The sequence below is a fragment of the Pseudophryne corroboree genome, chromosome 6 (genome assembly GCF_028390025.1).
Source record: "Pseudophryne corroboree isolate aPseCor3 chromosome 6, aPseCor3.hap2, whole genome shotgun sequence".
Taxonomy (NCBI): domain Eukaryota; kingdom Metazoa; phylum Chordata; class Amphibia; order Anura; family Myobatrachidae; genus Pseudophryne; species Pseudophryne corroboree.
The window spans coordinates 234,780,975-234,803,814 of record NC_086449.1 but is presented as its reverse complement, the minus strand read 5'-3'; the positions used below and the strand labels follow the sequence as shown (position 1 = coordinate 234,803,814).

General features: G+C 45.5%; 1 protein-coding gene across 3 annotated transcripts in view; it reads right to left on the bottom strand.

Moving 5' to 3' along the window:
- Nucleotides 1-4,046: 4,046 nt before the first annotated feature.
- Nucleotides 4,047-22,840, bottom strand: part of MRPS11 (mitochondrial ribosomal protein S11) — a 145,276-nt gene continuing 126,482 nt past the window's right edge. For 2 of the 3 annotated variants that reach the window (XM_063925763.1, XM_063925764.1), the window contains one exon: nt 4,047-4,683. In XM_063925763.1, the coding sequence (XP_063781833.1) occupies nt 4,576-4,683 (108 nt within the window). In that variant the 3' untranslated portion in view covers nt 4,047-4,575. Of the gene's footprint in view, nt 4,684-11,427; nt 11,561-22,840 lie in introns of all 3 variants that reach the window. The other variant, XR_010179199.1, reaches the window with a different exon arrangement.

The window sequence follows — 22,840 nt, the reverse complement described above, 5'->3', positions numbered from 1 at the left end:
CACCAGGTCCTCCCCTTAATAAGGCAATACTTCCAAATGCCGTTTGGAATACGCATCACCTGACCACTGATGTGTCCATAACCCTCTACTGGTAGAAATGGACAACGCACTTAGACTTGATGCCAGTCGGCAAATATTCCGCTGTGCATCACGCATATATAGAAATGCATCTTTTAAATGCTCTATAGGCAAAAATATACTGTCCCTATCTAGGGTATCAATATTTTCAGTCAGGGAATCCGACCACGCCAACCCAGCACTGCACATCCAGGCTGAGGCGATTGCTGGTCGCAGTATAACACCAGTATGTGTGTAAATACATTTTAGGATACCCTCCTGCTTTCTATCAGCAGGATCCTTAAGGGCGGCCATCTCAGGAGAGGGTAGAGCCCTTACAAGCGTGTGAGCGCTTTATCCACCCTAGGGGGTGTTTGCCAACGCACCCTAACCTCTGGCGGGAAAGGATATAATGCCAATAACATTTTAGAAATTATCAGTTGTTATCGGGGGAAACCCACGCATCATCACACACCTCATTTAATTTCTCAGATTCAGGAAAACTACAGGTAGTTTTTCCTCACCGAACATAATACCCCTTTTTGGTGGTACTCGTATTATCAGAAATGTGTAAAACATTTTTCATTGCCTCAATCATGTAACGTGTGGCCCTACGGGAAGTCACATTTGTCTCTTCACCGTCGACACTGGAGTCAGTATCCGTGTCGGCGTCTATATCTGCCATCTGAGGTAACGCTTTAGAGCCCCTGACGGCCTATGAGACGTCTGGACAGGCACAAGCCGAGTAGCCGGCTGTCTCATGTCAACCACTGTCTTTTATACAGAGCTGACACTGTCACGTAATTTCTTCCAACAGTTCATCCACTCAGGTGTCGACCCCCTAGGGGGTGACATCACTATTACAGGCAATCTGCTCCGTCTCCACATCATTTTTCTCCTCATACATGTCGACACAAAAGTACCGACATACAGCACACACACAGGGAATGCTCTGATAGAGGACAGGACTCCACTAGCCCTTTGGGGAGACAGAGGGAGAGTTTGCCAGCACACACCAGAGCGCTATATATATACAGGGATAACCTTATATAAGTGTTTTTCCCCTTATAGCTGCTGTATAGTTAATACTGCGCCTAATTAGTGCCCCCCTCTCTTTTTTAACCCTTTCTGTAGTGTAGTGACTGCAGGGGAGAGCCAGGGAGCTTCCCTCCAACGGAGCTGTGAGGGAAAATGGCGCCAGTGTGCTGAGGAGATAGGCTCCGCCCCCTTATCGGCGGCCTTATCTCCCGTTTTTCTATGTATTCTGGCAGGGGTTAAATGCATCCATATAGCCCAGGAGCTATATGTGATGCATTTTTTTGCCATCCAAGGTGTTTTTATTGCGTCTCAGGGCGCCCCCCCCCCCCAGCGCCCTGCACCCTCAGTGACCGGAGTGTGAAGTGTGCTGAGAGCAATGGCGCACAGCTGCAGTGCTGTGCGCTACCTTGTTGAAGACAGGACGCCTTCTGCCGCCGATTTTCCGGACCTCTTCTGCCTTCTGGCTCTGTAAGGGGGCCGGCGGCGCGGCTCTGGGACCCATCCAAGCTGGGCCTGTGATCGTCCCTCTGGAGCTAATGTCCAGTAGCCTAAGAAGCCCAATCCACTCTGCACGCAGGTGAGTTCGCTTCTTCTCCCCTTAGTCCCTCGATGCAGTGAGCCTGTTGCCAGCAGGTCTCACTGAAAATAAAAAACCTAAACTAAAACTTTCACTAAGAAGCTCAGGAGAGCCCCTAGTGTGCACCCTTCTCGCTCGGGCACAAAGATCTAACTGAGGCTTGGAGGAGGGTCATGGGGGGAGGAGCCAGTGCACACCAGATAGTCCTAAAGCTTTCTTTAGATGTGCCCAGTTTCCTGCGGAGCCGCTATTCCCCATGGTCCTTACGGAGTCCCCAGCATCCACTTAGGACGTTAGAGAAAAGCTCTTTTCAGGGCTGCCTAGCGCAGCCCATCCTGTTAAGTGACCTGCTATGCAGGCATCAACTTACAAACTGAGCTCCAGTGTCCAGAGGCGGCGTTATAGAGAAGGTCATGCAATGCATCCTGGTAACAGTCAAAGCTTTAGCCTGTTGGTGCCTCTGGATCAAGATCCAACTCTACATCCCGATAAATTCCCTGTGGAACACAGTGTAACCCACTGCAGAAATTCTGATTCAGCAGTGGAAGCAGAAGTGCCTGCAGTGGCAAAAGTGGCAATGATTTTAATATCAAATGCAATTTTAGGGTTTAAACATGCCAGAAAGTGGTACTTAGCAAATAAATCCAATACACTGGGGATCATTTCTTTTACCTAGTCAATAATGTGCAAAAAAAAACCTGTATGATGAACAGATTTCAAATTTTGACTCATTAAGACATTCTTCCATTCTTCAGAAGTCCACTGCCGGTGCTTTATGGCCCAAGATGGTCTCTTTCTTATTGCTGAACAGATGTAATTTCAGAAGCTATTACTTGTCCACTGAAAAGGGCCTTTTTTGTTACAGTATAATTCTGAAAGTTCCATATCTTTTTAATATTTGACAACTAAAAACTTTTTTTTTATTTTACTTCTAACAATTTACAGCTTACTTTTATACAATTTCAGGTTATTCACTGGACTTTAAATTCTTAAATGTAAGAAAAAAAAGAAGAAGAAAAATGTGGCACTGTAAAACTTTTGACCGGTAGAGTATATGGTTTAGTTATTAAGCATCTCCACCTACTATGTATCACAGCCAGGGATTTGGAATAATGGTTAGCTTATGATGTCTGTACTAGCAAGTATTATACAGTATAAATGCATGCAGCATAGAAATTGGCAAGTAGGTATATTTTAGTTGGCATGTATATATTTTATATAATGCAAGTGAGGCTGTGGGCAGTATACTTGCTGAGCCAGTAGAGCAACACTTTAAGGATTGCGGAACATGTTTCCATGACAACACAGCAACATACATGGACAATGCTACAACGAGGTAGTTATTTTTATGGAATACAAAAAGATCTATTCTTAGTTGAAAATAAATTTTGTAGGTTACTTGTTAAATATTTCATATTCACAGATTGCCTTTGAAAGGTTTTGGAACACTTATAAACAAAATATTTAATTAGGAGCCTTTTCTTTCTTTAAAACAAAGTTACACACCAATGCGGGGGGGGGGGGGGGGGGGGGGGGGAGCATTTTTGCCAAATCAAAGATTTTCACCACAGGATCCAAAGCAATGGTTTTTTTTTCACCTCTCAGTGTTTCGTGTTAGAAAATAGACTTGTCCCCACCCAATAGCATTAGTTTTTGACTCAATAAGTAACAAATGTGTTGCCTGCTGCAAAATTGTTTTTGACAAATTGCATTTTCCCCTAATGTTATGTGTTTGCCATACAGGGGGGTATTTAATTGGTGCCGGTTTTTCTGACAGTCGGAAAAACAGCACTTTTTGACAGTTTTTAGGTCAAATATGCATTCGACCTATTCAATGAAAGTGCCGTTTTTCAACTGTCGAAAAACTCGGCAATTGTCGGAAAACACGTGGATCGGCGAGTAATGTGTTTTCGTCGAAAACACGGTTGTTTGACAGTTTGCCGCTGATGCAGATTCGACTTGTAATCAAGTCGAACCTGCATTTGTCGGAATGCTGGCCAGAAACGGCCGGCATTGAAACCGTTAGAGAGGATCCAAGATCAATTGATTATACCCCATAGTGCTGCGGTTTATAACGGTGCCAAATAACGGTCTAATCTGCGGTGGTCACAGGGCAGTGATATCAGAAGGTATAGAGGCAAAAACCTAAAAGTCTGAGAAAATTTACTGTAGCTGCTTGAAACTAATCTACAAGGCATAGGTTATCTAAGCACTAAATGGTAAGAGGATCCAGTCACAGAGATGTACAGAACTAGTGTTTTTATTTTTATTATGTTGGGTTAGATGTCTAATGAAAGTTTTTGTATATTTATTTAAAGTATGGCACTTCTGTGATCTGGTGAAAATCTATCACAATGCAATAACTTGAGACAAATTATGCAAATTAGTCAAAATGACCATTTGAAATTTAATAGCGATTTCACCTTTGAAGCTTAGCAAGTTCTATTTACAATGATTTCTCTGTAGCATGTTGCCAAGGAATCACCTATTGTTTGTAAAACAATGTTCTACATAGTGATTTATATTGCGTGTAACTTTTGAAGAGAATACAAATTACCATATAATTTTCAAGGACACAGAACAATAGAGAACTGAAAAAGGCTTGCAATACACAAAAGGTGAGCTCCGATATTTTCTGACATTCTGATAAAGCAAATTTTTCTGACATTTTATTACAAGTGTCTTAAAAGCAAAAACAGAAGATGCCTTGACAAAAATAGGATTTCTCCTGCTTCCACTTGGAGCTATGACTAGCCAGCCCGTACAAAAAGAAAAGAAAAAAAACCCACACGTCGCTGAGCAGTCCATTTGGGTGACCACCTATGGAGGAAATTACGGTATATTGAGAATGTCTGGTTGGAATCTCCACAGGGTATGCTTCATCTTTGCCACAGCAATCTTGTTTACAATCTGCGAGCTTTGCGTGGACGGCAGCCATTGTGTGGGACAGGAGTGTTGTCTGTAATGGATATCACTTCCAGTCCTCCCATGGTTAACCCTTTGATGGCATGCTGGAAAAGAGGGGAAACATGCTTTACCAGAGTTTTATTTTGATATTCCAGTTAATTACATTTCATCACCTACATTTAAGTTACTTAAAATAACTTGCACTGCACATTTGATGTAAATGGTAGGGTGGAGGGTAGGGAATAGGTTGTGGAGCGCTGGAATCTCTTGATTACAAGATCATCATATACATATAATGGCTTGCCATAATTATTACGGTGCAGTCCGTTGGACTTTGATTACTCAGTGACGGTGCTCCCTGAGAGTATGTGAATTAACGGGGAAAACAAATGATTTCCAGAAGTGGAAATGAATAGAAGACTCTCTTTTGGGAGCACTCTGCCAATGTAGTAAAATGTAACTTTTATTATACATTAAAAATAGTTTTAAATGTCCCCCCCCCCCCCCCTGGAAATGACTTGTTTTCCCTGTTACTGCACATTTGATGTAAACTCATAAGCTAACCTATGCAAAATTACTACATAGGGAGATAGCATGGCATTATATATTTGTCTTTTCAAAAAGTTAGCAAATATTTGCAGCACATACGTTACCAAATACTAGCAGAGTATTGCTATTACAATTACATGGGGTTTCTGACCATTTCATTAACGGGTGGTCTTCAGTATGCCAGCTGTCGGGATCCCGGCGCACAGTATATCGGCGCGGGGATCCCGACACCCGGCATACCAACATCTATTCTCCATCGTGGGGGTCCACGACCCCCCCTGGAGGGAGAATAAAATAGCGTGTCGCGCGCCACCGTGCCCGCAGCGAGCCCGCAAGGGGCTCATTTGCGCTCGCCACACAGTCGGTATGCCGGCGGTCGGGCTCCCAGCGCTGGTATGCTGGTCGCCGGCAGCCCGACCGCCGGCATACCATACTACACCCTGGTTAACAACTGAAAAAAAAAAAATCTAAAAAATTTTTTTTTTTTTTTTTACTCACCGTAATATCTTTTCCTTGTAATCCATCTGAGGACAATACGTGGTGACTGTGGGTAGAGGGGCCGGCCAGAAGTGAAGGCACTACAGGTGTTAACTAAAACTCCACTATCCCCTCCCCAATGAGATCTCAGTTGTGAAAAACGAAGTTGCATGGAGGAAGAAACGAAGAACAATAGAAAATAAGAACCAAAAAAAACCCAGAAACTGGAGAACAACCAGAACATGGAAGAAACAATACCGGGAGAGATACGTGTCCCCCAGATGGATTCCGATTAATTTTATGGGTAAGTACAACAAAATCCAATGCTGGGGGACACTGCTTGGCGATTGTGGGACTTCACAAAGTAAGCCAATTAGGTGGGGGGGAATAATTTGTCAAGTCCGCACATAACACCTTCCGCCCAAAGCTAGCTGCACGGAAACCAAAAGGTATGGAAACAACAGATATGATAGTACACAGAAGACCTGGTAGCTGCTCTGCACAGCTGATCGGGTGCTGTGGAAAACCGTCCAGAAGCACGAATGGAATGAGCATGGAGTGAAGTAGGAACTGGTTTATCCAAGGAAGGTGCATACATACAAATAAATTTCAGCGCATGCCTTGTATGTGAATGAAGTGATAAATCTCAAAGTTTGAATGAAAAAAATTTAATAGTATAGGATGGCAAATATATGTATAAAAAAAAAAAAAAAAGGCAAAAAAAAGTTTATAAACATATTTTATATATACTGTAGTTTTGTCTTTCTGTAGGAAGTGCCTGGGAAAGCATGGAGAATAAAGTATTGGTTTAAGTGGAACTTGGAAACATTTTTTGACAAAAGGGAAGGCTTAGCTTGAAAAAACAGCCTATCAACATGAAAATTATGAGGGGGGCAGAGAAGACAAGGCAGATAATTCCAAAACCCTCCTGGCAGGAGCAAATGAAAAGGAGGTAAACAACCTTTAGGGTGAGGTATTGTAATTCAACAGGCTCAAAAGGTTCAAAAAGAGCTTTCCGAAAGGCTTCCAATACAAGATTCAAATCCCATGGGGTAATGGATGGAATGTATGGAGGCTGAATCCGGAGCACACCATGAAATATTTGCATCTCCGGAATGGTTGCCAGATGTCTCTGGAAAAAGGATCAAAGCAGACACTTGATCCTTGGGAGAAGATAGGAGCAGCCCCTGCACCAGACCATCTTGGAGAAAAGATAACAGATGCAGTAAACAAAAAAATGGCTGCAGAGAACCCCTGATGCTTACACCAGGCAATGTAGAGACGCCAGACACGATAGATCAGTGAAGTGACCAACTGACGAGCACGGAGCATGGTCTGGACCACCGTGCTAGAAAGCCCATGCGCTCTTAAGATCTTAACAAGCAATGTGTCCGAGCCAGACGAGGTAAATTGGGGTGGCGACATGAACCTTGATGAAGTCTGGTCTTAATGGAAGATGAAATGGAGCTTCCGCCAGCATTCCCTGAAAGAGACTTTACCATTGATGACATGACCAGTCTGGAGTCACACAAATTGACTGAAAGGCCTTCCCATCGAGTACTCTTGCTGGTATGGACAGAGGTGGGAACACATGCCTCAGGTGGAAGGATCACGGTACCATCATTGCATCAACAAGGGACTTCTTTAGGGTTTCAAAAGTGAGCCCTGTAAAGGGGAGCTTTTTTTGTTGAACCGGGAGGCCATGAGGTTGACACCTGGCATACCCCTCTGGTCTACAATCATCTGGAACACATCTTGATGAAATTCTCATTCCACTGGGATGGACAGTGTGACGACTGAGAAAATCTGTCTCCCATTTCTCCATCCCAGGAATGTGGATGGTGGAGAGGGCGGGAACCCAACGTTTCGCCCACCTGAGGATGTTAGTTACCTCCATCTTCGCCAGATGACTCCTCATACATCCCTGTTTGATTATGTAGCATTGTCCAAATGAATCCGGATAGACTTGCTCTGGAGTTCCGACTAGGTCTGAGAAGCAAGATAGTATACCTGACCACCATCTTGGTTGAAATCAAAGACCCTGAAACGAAAGACCCTGAGTCACCGTGCCCAAGCCTATCTGACTGGCATCTGTTGTGAGCAACACTGAATCCCAGATCGAGATGGGAAACCCTTGGAGAGGTACCAGGTGTAGAGCCACCACAGAAGCAACAGATGTATTTGATGGGAGAGTCAGTGGAGCTGTCTGTTAAGATGGAAACATGTCCTAGACCACCATTGTAAATCTGATACTGTAGAGTCTTAGTGTAATACTGTACCCGAAGAAGAGCACCGCTTTCCAGGCAGCCACCATCCTCCCAAAGAGTTTCATAAAGCAGAATACTGAGACCTGAGGCAGGTGCAGATGTGACAACACTAAGGACTAAAAGTCCAGACCCTTCTGAGGAAGATAAACCCTCAAACGGGGTACCAAATAACAGGCCCAGGAAATTAATTTTCTGTGATGGAATGAGGCTGGACTTTGGGTAATTGAGGATCCAGCCATGGGCCTCCATGGTTGCATAAGCTATCTACCCCTGACAGAAAATTGAAAGGAATGAAAACTAGGGGTCTTTGATTTTAGAGCTGAGACAGAAGTTGGTGCGCTTATCTGCCGTAGTCTGGGAAATAATCTTAGTAAGCTCAAGGCCAAAGAGAGATTTTCACACAAATGGATCACCTCCAAGGTACGCTTAGATTCTGTGTCAGTCTCCCAAGACCTGAGCAAAAGAGATATGCTCTGTCCATGACTCAGGGTTTTATTCCACCATTTAATGCCTTCATTCCTAGCTGGCCCCTCTACCCATAGTCACTCTGCAGTGTCCCTCAGTATGGATGATAGCGGAAAAGTAATTTACTGTGTTACTATTTAACTATGCAGATAATCAGAGGTAAGAGAGAATCAGAAATGATCTATATGTCTTTCACTTTTCTCTAATATTATTAGCTGTATTACTTTTAAACCTCAGCAACTCCTTCTTAAATGCATTAACATAGAGCCAACTGATGTCTAAATGTGGGGATCAAACTAGTGCTCTATAGATTAATTGGTTTCTTGGGAGTGATGACGTATGGTGAATTACTTTTTTTAATTCTTTTTAAAGCATAGAATGATACCTCTTAAGCTGCCCACACACATTGATTAATTCATTTCTAGTCATACAACTGAACTGATCGTTGAATGAGCAGATCAGGGACTAGTTTTAACCTACAGTATTTGCGACAATTAATTTTACAAGAGCAAAATGTTCCTCCAGAAGTCAACAGTTCTAAACAAAAATACACCAATCTCAAAATGTGCCATCAGAAAATGCTAATAGGCATAATGGCACAGTAGTTGGCATTACTGCCAGCTAGGACTATGTATTCTATTCAAACTAGGATATCACTGGTGCAAAGTTTTGATGTACTCCCCATGTTTGTGTGGGTGTCCTCCTACAATCCAAAAATACACTAGTAAGGTAGAGTGTTTGCATGGTAGAGATTATAAGCCCCATGGGGGCAGGGACTGATGTGCACAATTAAACAAGATCTGTAAGCTGGAGAGTAATAGGAGAAAAGTAAACAATTTTGATCACCATTACCGATAGTTTGTAATTCATATACTGTATATCTATATACACAGAACTGTGATCTAATGGGCCCTACACACTTGTCGACCCACCGCCGAGCTGCCATACGGCCGGCGACCCAGCGGCGGGGTGAAGTTTCTTCACTCCCCCATCACCCGGCTCCATAGAAGTGCATGCTAATATGGACGAGATTGTCCTGCATGCATAAGCGACGGGGCAACAACGATGAACGAGCGCGGGGCTGTGCATCGTTCATCGTTGGTGCCTACACACTGAACGAGAACGTTCATATCGTTCAGTGTTATCTGCCAGTGTGTAGGGCCCATAAGGTGCTTAGACAAACGCCAACACATGGATTCACGGATTGCAGTGAGAGAAAGTCACTCTTTTTTTGTGGAAGTTGCAAGAAACTACTGTGACAAATCATCACTCATCATTCTAGGGAGGTTATGAACACTAAAGATTGGCTACAGTTTCTATGCCCCCCCCCCCCCCCCCCGCCCTCACATGTGGGGAAAAGTTAATTGAACTAACCCCTTAATCTGAATGTTTTGTTCCTCCTTAGTACATTCTAGTTTTACGCAGTTGTCTATTGCGATGGGATGAATATTAAAAAATTATCACATAAAACCATTTTCCATAAACAATTGTTATTCTCTTATTTATATGGTGACACAAGATGTACACAGAGTACACAAACAAAACATTTCCAATTACCAAGGAACACAATCTTACAGTAAGTACAATACACAGTGGAATGCCTCATCATAAGTACCAAGTATAGATATCACACCACAGACTGGGTAGGGCAGATACAGCAAATGGAGCATCTATACTGCAACTCACTGAAGCTAGCAGAAGTCACAGGTGGGAAACAGTTCAGTACTCCGTAATCCTGTAGCCAACCAATATTCACAGAAGCGGAGCAGGAGACAAGGGAGCATGTAATCTTCCACTGCGTATTTACCATCTAATCTGCACTGACAGTCTAACTGCTCAGACATTAGTTTATCCCTCTACCTTTCCCTTCATCAACTTATTGTATTGCAGTGTATGAGGAGGACAATGGTACGGCCATGTTTTCGCACAACTCAGGTCTTTTAGCGGGAATAACTGTATACAGCAGTGATAGAAAAGAAATCAACCACAGTGAAGGGAAGACCGATAGCAGGTGGGAATAAGCAAAATTTAAATAACCCAAACATATATAAATAAGAGAAATAGAAGAATATATACAAACTATTCATTTTCAAACAGCAATTCATATTAAAAACAGAGAATGCTAGTAGTTACACATATTGCAATGTATGTTGAGCTGACCAACTGAATTGCGTGTTACTCTCTATCTAGGGCCTTATTCAGTTTTGTTAGCAAACCAAAAAAAGCACACTAATGGGCAAAACCATGCTGCAGTGCAGGTGGGGCCGATGTAACATGTGCAGAGAGTTAGATTTGGGTGTGGTGTGTTCAAACAAACCTAAATTGCAGTGTAAAAATAAAGCAGCCAGTATTTACCCTGCACAGAATCAATATAACCCACCCAAATCTAAATCTCTCTGCACATTACATCTGCCCCACCTGCAGTGCACATGGTTTTGCCCATTAGTGTACTTTTTTGGTTTACCAAGAAACCGGAATTACTTCCCTAGTGTAGGATAAATCATAGCAATAATGTTTAAATGTGTTGTGATTTCCATTGTAGGACTGGACAGATGAGGAATGAGTTAGTCAGCTTAAAATACAGAGCAGTATGTGGAGCTAACATTCCCTGTGGTTAATATGGAGAACAGTGGATTATACCCATTGATAATTCTGTTTCTTCAAAATGCATCACTCCATGGCAGCCCTTACCATGGGTTAGTAAACTATTGCCCTAGATGTAGAAAGGAAGATTTTTCTGCAGGAACCGCCCACCTGGTGTATAAAGCCTAGCTCCTCCCCTCTCCAGCCTTTGTTCATTTTGAGTCTCTCTCCTTACGTGCTTACTAGAAAAACACAATGGGGGGTGGTGTTCTTTAAGCTAACATAATAACTGGTCTAGACTGAAAGTATGTGCTTACGTGAGTGCACTTTATTTAAATGAGCCTTGAAGAATCTGACTTCCAAAGTGGGCCTCCAAAATATTTAAAGCATAATGCATTAAAAACGTATGTATCGAGGACCAAACTGCTGCCCTGCTGATGCCTGAGCCTTCCAAGTCCATGAAGTCAAAACTGCCCTAGTCTAGTGTGCCTTAAGAACTTCTGTTACCTTATGTCCTTTCTTATAGACAAAGACAATTCATTCTCTAATACATCTTGAAATGGTTTGTTTAATTGGTCTGCAGCCTTTGCTTATTCCTCCATCTTCTGAAAGGAGTTCCATCTTCTGAAATTCTTTAACTCTGAATATGTAAATAGATATTGCTCTTACAAGATCTTGTGTATACAGTATGTACAGTAACCAGAGCAGATTCTTTTATGTCTGTTACCAATAAATAACTCTTGATACAAAAACATAACAAATGGTGAAAAACGTTTGTGATAAATTTAAGATTCACATGCTTAGAACAGTTATATGTTCTGTGTATAAAATTTACGAGCGGCGACCAAGTATCACAGAAAACAATACAGACATATAGACATCATTAGGGAGGCCAATCCCGGGATCGGTGGGATGCCAGGATTCTGGCCCAAAAATGCCGGGATTTGAATCCTGGGATTGGAGCCTCCAATCCCAGGATAGATTGCGCATGTGCAGTGAGGGAGGGTGTGTGTAAGTAATACTCACTATTACTATTAGGCGGGCGGCAGCCATGGACACACGCTGAATGCGCCGGTGGCATTTCAAATGTAGTGCTGGCCACCAGCCAATCAGAGCTGGCAGACCGGAAGTCAATCAGGGAAGTGGCCGCAGCAGCGGTTCCTGTTTGGCTGCCGGACTGCCCGTTCTGACTGGCTGGTGGTCAGCGCTACGATTTGAAAGGCCGCCGACGCATTCAGCGTGTGTCCATGGCTGCCGCCCGCCTAATATTAAGTACCACCATCCCTCATTGCAGTGCTCCCTACAGCCTCCCTCCCGCGCCGCTACCTACACCCACCTTCCAGCGCCGCTTCCTACACTACACCCACCCTCCAGCGCTGCTCCCTACACCCTTCGTCACTGCCCCCCACTGATCCTTACTGCAATCCCGGGATTGAGCGTTTTTCAATCCCGAGGTTGGCCTCCCTAGACATCATAGTATGATAAAACATTTTTTGATTGCACCAGATATGAAATGATCATTGTTTCTACAACAAATAGGGTACGGGTAGCACTTGAATTAGTGTTTATAACAGCAAGGAGAATTAGGATAGTTTACAATTGTTTTCCAAGTTATGGTGCTCACTGTGTGTCAGTGAACAGTGAGTGAGAGATAAGTACTAACAGCTACCACAGAGTTTTCCAAACTCTGCCATTACAGTCCAGGCATTTAGGATATCCATGCTTAAGCAGAGGTGACTTAATTAGTACCTCACTCAGTTTCATTATAACATCTGTGCACAAGCATGGATAGCATTAAATCCTAACTAAGTTTTGGAAACTCTGAGCTATCATAAAAAAAAAAAAAAAAAAAAAAGGATTTTAATTATCTACAGGCAAATCCTTTTCTCATAGTCCGTAGAGGATACTGGGGTTCCATTTAGTACCATGGGGATTAGAGGGGTCCACTAGGAGCCATGGGCACTTTAAGAATTTGATAGTGTGGGCTGGCTCCTCCCTCTATGCCCCTCCTACCAGACTCAGTCTAGGACACTGTGCCCGAGGAGACGGACATACTTTGAGAGAAGGATAGATAAAGATAGTGGTGAGATTCTGAACCAGCACACACAAACAGAGGAAAGCTATGCTAACCCAACTTTAAACAGGAACAGCAACAGCTGAACCAACAATACTTAACCAAGTAACAGTGCAGGAAGAACGAAGCACCAGGCGGGCGCCCAGTATCCTCTACGGACTATGAGAAAAGGATTTACCGGTAGGTAATTAAAATCCTATTTTCTCTTACGTCCTAGAGGACACCGGGGCATCTAGTACGATGGGGATGTACCAAAGCTACCAAACCCGGTGGGAGAGTGCGGAAGTTCCTGCAGAACTGATTGGCCTCTGAGGACCTTCAGTTTGGTCAAAGTATCGAACTTGTAGAACTTAGCAAACGTGTTCGATCTAGACCAAGTAGCCGCTCGGCAGAGCTGTAAAGCCGAGACACCCCGGGCAGCCACCCAGGAAGAACCCACCGACCTAGTAAAGTGGGCCTGTACAGATTTTGGAACCGGCAAACCTGCCGCAAAATAAGCATGCTGGATAGTGAACCTGATCCAGCGTGCAATTGTCTGCTTTGAAGCAGGACATCCAATTTTATTGGGATCATATAGAACGAACAGGAAGTCGGATTTCCTGTGACGAGCTGTCCTCTTTACATATACCTTCAAAACCCTCACAACTTCCAAATACTTTGAAGTAGCGGAAGTGTCGGTGATAACCGGAACCACAATAGGTGAAACGCAGACACCAGTTCTGTCCTCATGGAAAATTAAATAGGGGCTTTTGTGAGACAAAGCCCCCAGCTCCGACACACGTCTTGCTGAAGCCAAGGCCAACAGTGTAACGGTCTTCCATGTAAGATATTTTACGTTCACCTCCTGTAATGGTTCAAACCAGTCCGATTGGAGGAACTGCAGCACCAAATTGAGATCCCAAGGTGCCGTGGGAGGCACAAAGGGAGGTTGGACGCGCAGAACACCTTTCAAAAACGCCTGGACCTCAGGTATAGATGCCAAATGTTTTTGAAAGAAAATGGACAAGGCCAAAATCTGGACTTTTATGGAGCCCACATGTAGGTCCACATCCACACCTGCCTGCAGAAAAAGCAGGAAACGTCCCAGGTGAAATTCCACCACAGAAAAAGTTCTGCTCTCACACCAAGAGACGTATTTCTTCCAAATACGGTGGTAATGTTTAGCCATTACCCCCTTCCTGGCTTGGTTCATAGTCGGAATAACTTTGTTAGGGATCCCCTGTTCTGGATAGAATCAGCCATTCAACTTCCATGCCGTAAAACGTAGCCGCGGTAAGTCCTGAGAGATGAACGGGCCCTGTTGCAGAAGATTCTTGAGAAGAGGTAGAGGCCACTGATATTCGAGGAGCATCTCCAGAAGGTCCGCGTACCAGGCCCTTCTTGGCCAGTCCGGAGCAATGAGTATTGCTTGAACCTTTTCCCTTTTTATTCTTTTGAGATTTCTCGGGACCAGAGGAAGTGGAGGAAATACCGCTTGAGCTTCTTGTTGAGACGAGAGGCCATCATGTCGATTCGTGGATATCCCCACTGACGTATCAAGCACCTGAACACTTCTGGGTGAAGTCCCCACTCCCCCGGGTGCAGGTCGTGTCTGCTGAGGAAGTCTGCTTCCCAGTCGTCTACTCCAAGAATGAAGACGGCTGACAACGCCACAACGTGTTTTTCTGCCCAGACGAGAATTCTTGACACCTCTGACATTGCTGCTCTGCTTTTCGTTCCGTTCTGTGTACGTCACTGCCGTCACATTGTCCGACTGGACCTGAATGGCCCGATCCTGAAGAATATAAGTGACCTGCAGAAGGGTGTTGTATATGGCCCTGAGTTCCAGAATGTTGATTGGAAGTATGACTTAATGACGTGACCATCTTCCTTGAAACCACCCCCTGGTTGACTGTGCCCCAATCTCTGAGGCTTGCGCCCGTGGTTAACAGGATCCAGGCCTGAATTCCAAACCTCCGATGAGGTGAGAAATCTGTAGACACCACAGCCTGGCTTTTGGCGAAAAAGACTGATCCTCTGGTGCATGTGAAGATGCAATCCGGACCATCTGTCCAACAGATCAAGCTGGAAGGGTCTTGCGTGAAACCTTCCATAATGAAGCGCCTCGTAAGAGGCCACCATTTTCCCCAGAAGGCTAATGCACAGATGCACCGATATCCGGGTTGGCTGGATTACCAATGCCTTTTCCAATGGAAGGAACACTTTCTGCGTGTCCAATATCATTCCTTGGAATGGGAGTACCCCTTGTTGTGCAGATGAGGTGGAACTGGAACAATGACTTGAGTCTGTACCAGTTTTTGGATGGCCTGCTGTAAAGTTATACTTGCCTCTGATTTGAAGAATCTATGAGGTGGGAGCACTTGGAACTCCAGTCTATAGCCCTGGGAAATCAAATCTATGACCCAGGGATCCTGGCACAAACTTGACCAGATGTGACTGAAGAATTTTAGTCGGGCTCCCACCTGACAGCCCTCCAGGCATCGCGGTCCACAGTCATGCTGAAGGCTTTGGGGAAGCAGAGCCTGAGCTCTGTTCCTGAGCACCTGCAGTTGTTGGTTTGCGTGGTTTACCTCTTGCGCCTCTGGAGGCCGTCAAAGCACCTCTGGATTTTCCCTTAAACTTGGCTGTACGAAAGGACTGTAAATTTGAAGCTGAATAAGCTTTTCTGGCTGGGGGAGCTGCGGAAGGAAGATACGTAGACTTGCCCGTAGTAGCTTTGGAGATCCATATGTCTAGTTAGTCTCCAAACAAGGCCTCTCCTGTGAATGGTAGGCCTTCCACGCCTTTCCTGGAGTCAGCATCAGCAGTCCACTGGCGTAGCCACAAGCCCCTGCGTGCTGATACTGCCATAGAGGTGGTACGTGCATTAAGCAAATCAATCTCTTTTATGGCTTCCACCATAAAGTTTGCTGAGTACTGTATATTGCTGCAGGAGCAAAACTACATCCCCCCTAGACAAGGAATCTAACCCCTCAATTAGGTTACCTGACCATTTAGCAATGGCTTTTGTGATTCACGTACATGCAATAGTGGGTTTCTGGGCCACCCCAGCAGCTGTGTACAATGATTTGAGTGTTGTCTCAATTTTACGATCAGCCATATCTTTTAGGGAGGCTGCACCAGGGACAGGCGATACAATTTTTCGTGACAGCCTAGAGACTGATGCGTCCACTATCGGTGGATTTTCCCATTTTTTCCTATCCTCCAGAGGAAAAGATGAGAGCAACCTTTTAGGGATTTGAAATTTCTTATCAGGATTAACCCACGGTTCTTCAAACAATTCCTTTGACGCAGGAAAAGTGACTGAGGACTTCTTTGTTACATTAAAATAAGATTCCTCACACTCCTCTGACACCTTATCAGGAATCTGCAGAACCTCTCTGATAGCCTCTATAAGAGCCTCAAATTCCCTGTGACAGAGTAGCATCTCCCCCCCTCCAAACCCACCTCACCCTCCTCCATGTCTGACCAGTCAACGTCAGACTGCAGGATATGGGCCAGAGATCGTTTTTGTGGACAGATGGGATGGGATTGAGATGCTAGTTTGGGGACTAAGTCTCTATTCATAAACTCATCCACAGTCTGTCTTAAGTATTGCATCTCTTTCTCATTGCGGGATAGCTTTGTAGAAATATTTGAGATCATTCCCTTAATGGAATTAAACCATTCCGGTTCAGCCCCCCTATTCTGGGAAGGTGCACTGCCCTGAGTACCCAGTAGTGAGCCCGCTGGTTAATAGGAACACTCCGCTGTACAAGAAACACACTCTTTGCCTGACATAATGTAAATGTGACAGCACACACACACACACACACACACACACACACAAAAAGGTTAAGCGCAATTAACCCACAAAGATCCCTTCAGGGAGACACAGTTATTTGGAACCAAGCCCCACCGAGCCCTTATCGCTAATGCCAAGCTTAGCCGGGTCGCAGACTAAGTACCCTGATAGGGGACCTAGTACACCAATAAACGCTCACACCTGCTATGAACCTCTGGTACCGCTGAGGTAATCTGGAGTCACACTGGAGCGCGTCCCTGTCAGTCGGTCCTTGTCAGTCAGCGTCGGTGTCCACTGCAGAGGGAAAATGGCGCTGGTGAGCTGCTGGATCCGCTCATAGTGAAGGCCCCGCCCCTTCAATGGCTCGCGGTCTTCCCGGTTTTTTTATACTGGCTGAGGTAATCTGGTGCTTAAAATGGAGAGAAAACCGTTTTAAGGCAGTTTTTGCCAGTGTGTGTACTGTGTACAGAGACGCAGCTGTGTACTGTGTCTGGAGACGCATTCCGCCCCAGTTAGAAGCCGTGCGTCTCCGTACCCTCATGCCGCCATAATGGCTGGCAACCCGCTAGCCGGGACACTGGCTTAGTACTCACCACTCTTCATTCTTCTGGCTCTGTTAGGGGTGCCGGCGTGCTGCGGGAATGTACGCTCGCCGTGGTGGGGCTTGCGAATAGTTCCCTCAGAAGCTCAGTGTCCTGTCAGCGGGGAACTGGACCATTAACCCTTCAATTTCTCAGCATTGAGGACACCATTAATCCTGACCCAATCCCCAACTAAATTTGCGGAAATGCAGCCTCAAACTTGCAAGGAACCCCCACCGTGCTTCACGGTTGCCTGCAGATACTCAATTATACTGCTCTCCAGCCCTTTGACGAACAAACTGCCTCTTGTTATAGTCAAATATTTAAAACTTTGACTCGTCAGGCCAGAGCACCTTGCTGCCGTTTAACATCTCAGTTCCAATGTTTTCGAGTTGCTTGGCCTTGTTTCCATGACAAAGGTATGGCTTTTTGGCTGCAATTCTTTCATGAAGACCACTTCTGGCCAGACTTCTCAGAATAGTAGATGGGTGTACCTGGGTTCAAACGGTTTCTGCCAGTTCTGAGCTGATGGCACTTCGAAGGGAAATAAACATGGTGTTCTTCATGTGATACACTAAGTTTCCTTGTCCGACCACTGCGTCTACGGTCCTCAAAGTTGCCCATTTCTTTGTGCATCTTCAAAAGACCTTGAACTGCATGCACATCTTGAAACCTTAGTCTGCTTTGAAATATTTTCCTGGGAGAGACCTTGCTGATGCAGACTATCTTTTGTATTATTGCTGTGTTCAGTCTTACCATGGTGTATGACCTGTGACATAAAACGGTCTTCCACCTCACCTTCGCAGCAGTTTGCCTGTTACACAGCTGTTTCTGTTTAAGTTAATGACTGTGTTTCAACCTACATATGAAGATGATGATCATTATCACCCGTTTGGTATAATTCGTTAATCATACACCCGACTATAATCCTACAAAAACCCTAACTTTGTGCAAGTACACTTAGAAGAACTGATGCTGTTTTGAAGGCAAAAGGGTGGTCTCATCAAATACTGATATAATTTCTCTTCATTCACTTTGCACTTTGTTAATTGATAAAACACACTTCAATTTTTGAGGGCATTCTTACTTTGCAGCATTTTTTCCACACCTGCCTAAACTTTTGCACTTGTAGATTATGAGCATGTTCTAGTCAGTATAATATTGGAAAGTATCCAAATTTAATTCAGTGGCTGTGTTAATTTGCAAGACTTGCTACATACAAATACCATTCAAGAAAAGCAGTATACAGATGTGTCCACTAACATTAAACCTCCCTGTACATTAAACAAACAGTCCTTCTAGTCTTTGCTATGCGAATAGGACACACAAGCAGCTTGTGCAGGTATATCTGCATACGAAATGGTACGTACGTTTCAGTGTTTTCCTAGAAAACACTGTAACATACCATTTTGTATACAGTTACAACCACAGAGGTACACAGAATATGGGCATGCAGTATATCAGCATATCACTTTAATCAGCAGAGTCTGCTTGTGCATCCTATTCACACAGTTTTGAGAATAAGACGCATTTTACTGGAAAAATTGCATGTAAAAATAGGATTTTAATGACCTAACTGTAAATCCTTTTCTCGTAGTCCATAAGGAATATTGGGGGAATCTAGTACGATGGGGTATAGTCGGGGTCCAAAGGAGCCGGTGCACTTTAAATTTCTTTCAACTGGGTGTGCTGGCTCCTACCCTCTATGCCCCCTCCCACAGGCAGTTATAGGTAAAATAGTGCCCGAAGGAGAAAGGACATACTTGAGACAAGGAACATAACACTGAGTGATGAGATTTTACACCAGCACACCACTATCATAAAACAACCAGCAATGGCAGGTAACAAGACAGCAGCAGCTGAATAGGTAACCATAGAAGAGATAACCTGCAGAAAAGTCAACGCACTGAGGCGGGCGCCCAATATACCTTATGAACTACGAGAAAAGGATTTACCAGTAGGTAATTAAAATCCTATTTTCTCTAGCATCCATAAGGGATATTGGGGGAATCTAGTACGATGGGGACATCCCAAAGCTTCCAGAACGGGCGGAAATGTGCGGAGACGTCTGCAGCACCGCCTGCCCAAACTGGGAATCCTCTTTGGCCAGGGTATCAAACCTGTAGAACTTCACAAAAGTGTTCTTCCCCGACCAGGTAGCAGTTCGGCATAGTTGCAAGGCAGAGACTCCACGGGCAGCCGCCCGGGAAGTCCCCATGGATCTTGTAGAGTGGGCCTTCAGAGACTGTGGAACAGGTAAGGCTGCTGACACATAGGCCTGATGGATAGTAAGTCTAAGCCAACGGGCAATAACTGCTTTGAAGCAGGGCAACCCTTTTTCTGTGCATCATATACCGCGAACAAGGAAACAGTCTTTCTGATCCAAGCCATTCTCTTGATATAGATTTTCAAGTCTCACACCGCATCCAATGCCACCGGAGGAGCAGAAGTGCAAGAACTTGATGGAACCACAATAGGATGATTCAAGTGGAACGCAGAGACGACCTTCGGCAGGAACTGCTGCCTAGTCCTGAGCTCCGCTCTGTCCTCATAAAAGACCAAGTAAGGGCTTTTACACAATAAGGCCCCCAATTCTGAGACACACGACTAGCAGACGCCAGGGTCAAGAACACCACCGCCTTCCACGTGAGGTACTTGTCTTCTACCGTCATCAGAGGTGCAAAACAGGAGGACTGTAGAAATTCCAACACTACATTCAAATCCCAGGATGCCGTGGGCGGCACAAAAGGAGGTTGAATGTGAAGTACCCCTTGCAAGAAAATCTGAACTTCTGGCAATACTGCCAATTTCTTCCAGAAGAAAATTGAGAGGGCTGAAATCTGGACTTTAATGGAACCCAGACGTAAGCCCTTATCCACACCAGCCTGCAGGAAACGTCCCAAGTGGAACTCCGCAGGCAGATACGTTCGTTCCTCGCACCATGAGACATATCTTCTCCAGATATGATGATAGTGTTTTGACGTCACAGGTTTCCTGGCATGAACCATGGTAGCAATAACCTTTTTGGAAAGGCCCGTGTGACCTAGGATGTTCCGCTCAACCTCCATGCCGTCAAATGAAGCCGCCATAAGTCTGGGTAGACGAACGGACCTTGTTGAAGAAGATCTCTTCTCAGTGGCAGGTGCCAAGGGTCTTCGACGGACATATCCAGAGGCCAGTCCAGGCAATCAGAATTGCCTGGAGTCCTTGATTCCTGATTCGCTTGAGCACCCTTGGGAGCAATGGAATTGGAGGAAACGGGTAGACCAGCTGGTAAGGCAAAGGCGACGTCAGTGCATCCACTGCCCTCGCCTGTAGGTCCCTGGTTCGTGAGAAATACCAACAAAGCTTCTTGTTGAGTAAAGAAGCCATCATGTCTATTTGTGTGCAGCCCAACAGGGCGATGAGCTGCTGAATCACCTAATGGTGAAGCCCCCACTCTCCTGGGTGGAGATCATGACTACTCAGGAAGTCCACTTCCGAGTTGTCTACTCCCGGAATGAAGATTGCGGACAGTGCTCTTGCATTTCTTTCTGCCAAGAGGAGTATCTTTGACACTTCTCGCATGCAGGACTTGCTTTTTGTTCCTCCTTGTCAATTGATGTACGCTACTGCCGTGACGTTGTCTGACTGTACTTGAATTGCGTGATCCCTGAGTAGAGAAGCCTGAATCAGAGCATTGTAGATCACCCGAAGTTCCAGAATGTTGATCGGACAGAGAGCTTCGTGGGCTGACCACCTGCCCTGGAACTGAGCCCCCTGGGTGACGGCTCCCCATTCTCTCACAATCGTATCCGTCGTGAGGAGGAGCCAAACCTGAATCCCGAAACTTTGGCCTTCCAGTAGGTTGGAGGACTGTAGCCACCACAGGAGGGAAATCCTGGCCTAAGGTGACAGCCGTATTATCTGGTGCATCTGAAGATGTGATCCGGACCACTTGCTCAGGAGATCCAACTGAAATGTTCTGGCATGGAACCTTTCCATACTGGATCGCCTTGTACGAGGCAACCATCTTCCCCAACCATTTTATGCAAAGATGGGTTGCATCTTGGCTGAGTTGGCTCCAGGTGGGACTTCTGTAAATTGAGGATCCACCCATGGTGTGACAGAAGTTGGATAGTGCGGTCTATATGGAGCAATAAAAGCTCCCTGGATCTTGCTTTTATCAGGAGATTGTCTAGGTAAGGGACAATATTGACCTCCTGGACCCGGAGTTGGAACATCATCTCCGCCATCACCTTTGTGAACACCCTCGGAGATGTGGACAGGCTGAAGGGTAGAACCTAGAACTGGTAGTGATCATTCAGCAGGGCAAACCTCAAGTAAGCCTGATGAGGTGACCAAATCGGGATTTGGAGATAGGCGTACCTGATATCCCGGGAGACTATGAACTCCTGTTATTCCAGACCCACAATTAGGGAGGCCAATCCCGGGCCGTTTTTTCAATCCCGGGATTCGGGATTGAAAAACGGTCAATCCCGGGATTCGGGATTGAAAAACGGTCAATCCCGGGATTCCAGTAGGGATTAGAGAAAATTGTAGGGAGCAGCGCTGGAGGGAGGGTGTAGGTAGCGGTGCGGGAGGTAGGGAGTGTGTATGTAGGTAGCGGTGCGGGAGGTAGGGAGTGTGTAGGTAGTGGTGCGGGAGGTAGGGAGGGTGTAGGTAGCGGTGCGGGACTCAGGACAGAGGGTGTAGGTCGCGGCAGGGAGGGAGGAAGGCTGCACGGAGGGAGAGAGGATCATGTGTGTAAGTAATCGTACTTACTATTAGACGGGCGGCAACCATTAACACACTGAACGCGGCGGCATTTCAAATGAAGCGCCGGCCGCCAGCCAACCAGAGCTGGCGGACCGGCAGCCAATCAGGGAAGCGGCGCAGCAGTCGCTCCTGATTGGCTGCCGCTGCTGCTTCTTCCCTGATTGGCTGTCGGTCCGCCAGCTCTGATTGGCTGGCGGCCGGCGCTACATGTGAAGTGCCGCGCGCGTTCAACTTGTTCATGGCTGCTGCTCGCCTAAATGAGTAAGTACTATTACTTACACACCCACCCTCCCGCCGCCGCGCATGCGCAGTATAATCCCGTGAATCCCGGGATTGGATGCTCCAATCCCGGGATTCAAATCCCGGCATTTTTGGGCCCTAATCCCGGGATCCCGCCGATCCCGATCCCGGGATTGGCCGCCCTACCCACAATCACTGCTCGCAAGGATTCCATCTTGAATCCGAAAACCTTAGGTAAGGGTTCAAGGATTTCGGATTCAAAATGGGTCTACCGAACCACCCGGTTTCGGTACCACTAACAGGTCGGAGTAATAACCCTTTCCCTGTTGTTGCAGTGGCACTGGAACAATGACTCTGGATTGGACCAATTTTAGGATGGCCTGTTGCAGCGTAACACGCAGCTTGATTTGAAAAATCGTTGGGGAGGAGCATCGTCGAACTCCAGCTTATAGCCCTGAGAAGTTAGGTCCTGTACCTAGGTAT